The sequence below is a fragment of the Littorina saxatilis genome, linkage group LG5 (genome assembly GCF_037325665.1).
Source record: "Littorina saxatilis isolate snail1 linkage group LG5, US_GU_Lsax_2.0, whole genome shotgun sequence".
In the NCBI taxonomy this organism is placed as follows: domain Eukaryota; kingdom Metazoa; phylum Mollusca; class Gastropoda; order Littorinimorpha; family Littorinidae; genus Littorina; species Littorina saxatilis.
In genome coordinates this window covers 13,978,905-13,985,386 of record NC_090249.1, presented here as the reverse complement: position 1 = coordinate 13,985,386, position 6,482 = coordinate 13,978,905, and the positions used below count along the sequence as shown (strand labels likewise).

At 46.7% G+C, this 6,482-nt stretch overlaps 2 protein-coding genes across 2 annotated transcripts; one reads left to right on the top strand and one right to left on the bottom strand.

Moving 5' to 3' along the window:
- Positions 1 to 1,330: 1,330 nt before the first annotated feature.
- LOC138966109 (uncharacterized) lies at positions 1,331 to 2,488 on the bottom strand. Its single transcript, XM_070338190.1, has one exon. It carries the CDS (start codon positions 2,486 to 2,488, stop codon positions 1,331 to 1,333), a length of 1,158 nt encoding a protein of 385 aa, XP_070194291.1.
- A 1,113-nt stretch (positions 2,489 to 3,601) lies between these two features.
- LOC138966101 (uncharacterized) lies at positions 3,602 to 5,647 on the top strand. The gene has a single exon (XM_070338180.1). It carries the CDS (start codon positions 3,602 to 3,604, stop codon positions 5,645 to 5,647), a length of 2,046 nt encoding a protein of 681 aa, XP_070194281.1.
- The last annotated feature ends 835 nt before the right edge of the window (positions 5,648 to 6,482 follow it).

The following is a 6,482-nucleotide window of genomic DNA, read 5'->3' as shown; positions in this document are numbered from 1 at the left end:
TCTTATAAACACGTACAGCAAGCGTGCTCGGAATGTTTTGAAACTGCCGACCGCCCTCTTTCAGACTTTTGGATGATCCCGATCCTAGAGCCGGATGATACTTGCGCTTTGTGTCAGAGTGATTGTCATGGAAAACAAAAAGCTTGCACATAATAGAATCCAAAGTTCAAACAGTCTGCGTATATCGTGATCCACTATTTCAGTGTATTATACGTAATTTGTATTTTTGACCAAACTATGACTAAAGCTTCTCAAAAAAGGAAAAACGTGAATACCCTTCTGTAGACGTCGTGGGGCCGTGTGGACCCACATTGTTATGTATGAATTTTGCTCCACGCGACTTGCTTATTAACTCCAAAATTAAACAGATCGTAGAAAATGATGTTTAGAGCCAATACCTGAAGGTTTGTGACTTCTCTCCCTAGTTTTTATGTAAGTTCCTTCAGTTTGAGAAACATGGGTCCGCACGGCCCCACGATGTCTTCCGTGTGTAGTCTAAATTTTACCTTTGTTTTTTTAATTACTTTTCCCTGAAATGTAATGATCTTTTATGACATAAGAGCTTTTTAGGTGTCTGAGGCATTCTTTAAAGCTCATTAAAAAATTCCAACTGGTTTAAGAGATATTTGCAACTAAACACCCTTCTGGGTCCACACGGACCCACGACATCCGGCGAAGGTTAAACCATGCCGTCAATCTGTCGAACTAAAACACGAAACTGAAAAAGGTTCCACGGGGTTTTTGAGTTAACATTATATGCTAATTCCTTTGAGCGGCATTCTCCTTTTGTCTGATTCTGGATTTCGTTATTCGTTACTAAAGTGTAATTGCTCTCAACTAATTTGCTTCCGTGTTCAGAACAAAGAACAGAACTATTGACAGCAATGAAGAGACCAAAAAGCAATGTACTCACGTTAAAATGACGAACACGGAACGAATAACGGCGACGTTTCGACCTAAGGGTCTTCTTCAGGCACAAAAACACAAAAGTACACACACAAAAAAGAAGAAGAAAGACGATAGAACAAATAAAGAGGAGAACAACTGACAAAACAACTGCACTGCACAAACCGACAAATGACAAAGACAGAGAAGCAAGGGAAGCTACTCGAGGAGAATGAAAAGCGGCAGTTTTGAGGTCTGTAGACCAAACAAAATGTGAGGGGGGGGGGGGGGGGTGCGTGAAAGGGAACGAAAGAGGAGACTCGCGTACCCGTGCGGACACACACACACACACACACACACACACGCACACACACACACACACACACACACACACACACACATACACACAAGGTGGAACAGCGGGGGGAAGGTTGAGATGAATGAATTAACGGCGAATGTTAATTCCATCGGGGCAGGTAGTGCCAAGGGATGATATGATGTGGGACTCCCTGAGTTTGCGCTCGAAGGAGTCGCCACGTACTTGCCACAGAGCCATGACTCTGACATGATCAAGTGAGTGACCAGCGGCGGTGAAGTGAAGGGATACTGGCCTATTGCGGGAATGACGGATGTCAGCCAGATGCTCGGAGAAACGCACCTCAAGGGTGCGCGCGGTTTCTCCGATATAAATCTGGCGACAAGAGAGGCAGACGATCGCATAGACAACGTTGTGACTTTGACAGTCAAACGTTCTCTTGACCGTGAAGGAGCCACGAGGGCCTTGGAGGCAGGTGTCAGGGTGGAGGAAGGGACAAGATTTGCAATTTCGTTTGGAACAAGGAAATGTCCCAGGGGCTGTGGGGTTGGTGGGACTGCGAAGACGGGATCTCACCAAGAGGTCGCGAACGCTGCGGTCTTTTCTGAAAGCACAGAGTGGTTTTTGAGTAAAGATCGAACCAACAGAGTCACTTCCTTGAAGGATGTGCCAGTTTGATTTCAGGATTCTGCTTACTGGCATGTTGTGGGGATGAAACAGTAGGGAAACAACGGGTCTGTCACTGTCCCTAGATGGTGAAGGACTGAGGGCGGACTCTCGACAGACTTGGGTAACCCGCAGAAGGGCGTCACGGACGAGTGCATCAGGGTAGTTGCGGGCCAAAAAGAAAGACGTCATCAAGACAGACTGTTGGTGGAAGTCGTCGTCTTCAGAGCATAGCCTCCGAAGACGAAGGAATTGAGAGAAAGGAATGCTGCTTTTGTTGGCAGGATGATGAGAAGAGTTGAAATCAAGGTATGAATGAGCGTCAGTTTCTTTGTAGAAGACAGAGGTGGTGAAGCGACCATGCAAGATGGAGATGGAGATGTCAAGAAAGACCACAGCTGAGGAAGAGATGTTGAATGTGAACTTGATGCTGGGATGGAATGCTTGGATGAAGTGAATGAAATCGAGAAGGAGGGGTTCAGACAGAGAAGTGGCACCCAAACCATCGTCGATGAACCTCTTGTACAGCTCTGGAACTGGGCCAGAGTAAGACTGTAGAATGAGGTGCTCAAGATGACCCATGAAAAGACATGCATAACTGGGTCCCATCTTCGTACCCATGGCGACTCCGCTGATCTGCTCAAAAATCTGTCCATCAAACTCAAAAGTGTTCAAAGTGAGAACAAGCTCAGCCAGGCGAACAAGTGTTGTGGTTGGTGGGTAGGCAGAATCAGTGGGACGACGATCCAGAAAGAATGTAAGGGCTTTGAGTCCGTCAGTGTGGGGTATGGATGTGTACAGGGACACAACATCCAACGTGAACAACAATTGGGGCTGAAAAAGATCTTCTATTCGTGTTGCATTCTTTTATTTTATAACTTTCTTCACCATCCCTTTCTTTCTTAAAAGTCTTTAGATCCAGATCTATTTTGATTTTATTTTGATTTCCCATTTTCTTTGCTAAGAATTTTTACCGGAACAGTCTTTATTAACCCCTGGATTTATAGAGACCTATACACTACAGTTTATCCAATAACAGCAACTGTTTCTATGCCTTGCCATAGATTCTTCTCCAGAACACACGCTAGCCTCCTAACGAGTTTGAATCTTTTTCTTCCGCCGTTTTTTCAACCACTGGCACTTGGTTACGCTAAAGCTATGTTCAACTCCACCAAACTCGCAAGTCATATTACTTTTCTCAAACACTGCCTGCGCCTCCGCGTCATACCAAATGGCTTTCAACTCCACCATTCTCCGTCTGATCTACACAACACTCCGCTTGTAGCTAGCACAAACAACATTTTAGCACAAGCAAGCCGCAAACTAATTGGTGCTCATGTCAAGTCACTTGATCGGTCACTTGATGCCAATGCTAAGCTCCTGCACCACTTTCGAGCTCAATCCACCTCCATTCTTCCAACACCAGTGGCATTCCGACTCAAGCAGGTCCTGCATGTACATAACCAACTCATTCATGTTCATTGCACCACACTCAAAGAGAACAAACTACAAAAACTATTGAAACAAAACCCAGCACATCAGCCACCTACCTCTAACTCAGACACCTTTTCTCCCCCATCTGCTTTAGTTCGATGTGTCCCCGACACAGTCACTTTGTCAGAGAGCGAGCGCTCTGTACTTTCCAAAGGACTCAAATTCATCCCAATCCAACCCACTGCCAGCAAATACAATACCCATCTCGACTGCCAACGCTTTTTTCGTAAACTTCGCTGGATGGCCATTCTCGGCACTGTTCCCCGCCCACCACCTCTCTCTGGCCAAGATGATGTTTTCACTCACCTTTTCAAAACTCCTGCCTACAGGGAACCTCAACAAGACAAGTCCGTTGACGTTGAACTGTACATAGCCAAATGCCATAGAGAAATCAGCAAACTTAAATCCAAACCTGCTCGTAACTCCAACCTGACACGAGACGAACAGCAAGCCCTTGTCTCGCTTAAATCGCGCCAGGACATCGTCATCAAACCTGCTGACAAGGGCGGTGCTGTAGTCGTCTGGGACCGAGAACTGTACCTTCGCGAAGCCCATCGCCAACTCAATGACGCAGCGTCATACAAACCACTCCCTCAGGCCTCCCTCCCCCTCGACCAAAAACAGATCGCAGATACAATTAAAGAACAGATCAAACACAACAATCTTCCCGCCACTGCCAAACTTCTGCTGAAGTCTGACGCTAAACAGCCCACTTTCTACCTCCTCCCGAAAATACACAAACCCAACACCCCAGGCAGACCCATCGTTTCTGCCTGCAGCTGTCCAACGGAGTTCATTTCGGAATACTTGGACTTCCTCCTTCAACCCATTGTACAGTCACTGCCAACGTACGTCAAAGACACAACACATACCCTCAACCTTCTTGAACATCTCAACAGCCATCCCAGTTTTCAGCCCCAATTGTTGTTCACGTTGGATGTTGTGTCCCTGTACACATCCATACCCCACACTGACGGACTCAAAGCCCTTACATTCTTTCTGGATCGTCGTCCCACTGATTCTGCCTACCCACCAACCACAACACTTGTTCGCCTGGCTGAGCTTGTTCTCACTTTGAACACTTTTGAGTTTGATGGACAGATTTTTGAGCAGATCAGCGGAGTCGCCATGGGTACGAAGATGGGACCCAGTTATGCATGTCTTTTCATGGGTCATCTTGAGCACCTCATTCTACAGTCTTACTCTGGCCCAGTTCCAGAGCTGTACAAGAGGTTCATCGACGATGGTTTGGGTGCCACTTCTCTGTCTGAACCCCTCCTTCTCGATTTCATTCACTTCATCCAAGCATTCCATCCCAGCATCAAGTTCACATTCAACATCTCTTCCTCAGCTGTGGTCTTTCTTGACATCTCCATCTCCATCTTGCATGGTCGCTTCACCACCTCTGTCTTCTACAAAGAAACTGACGCTCATTCATACCTTGATTTCAACTCTTCTCATCATCCTGCCAACAAAAGCAGCATTCCTTTCTCTCAATTCCTTCGTCTTCGGAGGCTATGCTCTGAAGACGACGACTTCCACCAACAGTCTGTCTTGATGACGTCTTTCTTTTTGGCCCGCAACTACCCTGATGCACTCGTCCGTGACGCCCTTCTGCGGGTTACCCAAGTCTGTCGAGAGTCCGCCCTCAGTCCTTCACCATCTAGGGACAGTGACAGACCCGTTGTTTCCCTACTGTTTCATCCCCACAACATGCCAGTAAGCAGAATCCTGAAATCAAACTGGCACATCCTTCAAGGAAGTGACTCTGTTGGTTCGATCTTTACTCAAAAACCACTCTGTGCTTTCAGAAAAGACCGCAGCGTTCGCGACCTCTTGGTGAGATCCCGTCTTCGCAGTCCCACCAACCCCACAGCCCCTGGGACATTTCCTTGTTCCAAACGAAATTGCAAATCTTGTCCCTTCCTCCACCCTGACACCTGCCTCCAAGGCCCTCGTGGCTCCTTCACGGTCAAGAGAACGTTTGACTGTCAAAGTCACAACGTTGTCTATGCGATCGTCTGCCTCTCTTGTCGCCAGATTTATATCGGAGAAACCGCGCGCACCCTTGAGGTGCGTTTCTCCGAGCATCTGGCTGACATCCGTCATTCCCGCAATAGGCCAGTATCCCTTCACTTCACCGCCGCTGGTCACTCACTTGATCATGTCAGAGTCATGGCTCTGTGGCAAGTACGTGGCGACTCCTTCGAGCGCAAACTCAGGGAGTCCCACATCATATCATCCCTTGGCACTACCTGCCCCGATGGAATTAACATTCGCCGTTAATTCATTCATCTCAACCTTCCCCCCGCTGTTCCACCTTGTGTGTATGTGTGTGTGTGTGTGTGTGTGTGCGTGTGTGTGTGTGTGTGTGTGTGTGTGTGTGTGTGTGTGTCCGCACGGGTACGCGAGTCTCCTCTTTCGTTCCCTTTCACGCACCCCCCCCCCCCCCCCCTCACATTTTGTTTGGTCTACAGACCTCAAAACTGCCGCTTTTCATTCTCCTCGAGTAGCTTCCCTTGCTTCTCTGTCTTTGTCATTTGTCGGTTTGTGCAGTGCAGTTGTTTTGTCAGTTGTTCTCCTCTTTATTTGTTCTATCGTCTTTCTTCTTCTTTTTTGTGTGTGTACTTTTGTGTTTTTGTGCCTGAAGAAGACCCTTAGGTCGAAACGTCGCCGTTATTCGTTCCGTGTTCGTCATTTTAACGTGAGTACATTGCTTTTTGGTCTCTTTATTGTTCCCTCTCACATGCAGTCGCCATTGTTTAATACTATTGACAGCAAAGAAAGTGTGATCTTTGACTTAGTTCAGGACAGAGATTTTATTCCATTTTAGTGCCCTCAGTTAGCTTTATTTTAAGAAATGTTCATTGTTCACACTTTTCTTCTCCATTTTCCATCGTGTCGGACAGCTTGCTAGACTAAAACGCGTGGGCAAGTTAAACTTGCCAGCATTTATAAATCCCGATTGGTAGCAATAATGTACACTTCGGTCTTACTGTTCTAACAAAAGCCATGCTTTTCTGCTTCGTATACATGTATACTTGCTCTTTCACATATGTATCCAAACACACACACAGACACACACACATACACACACACACATACACCCACACACACATAT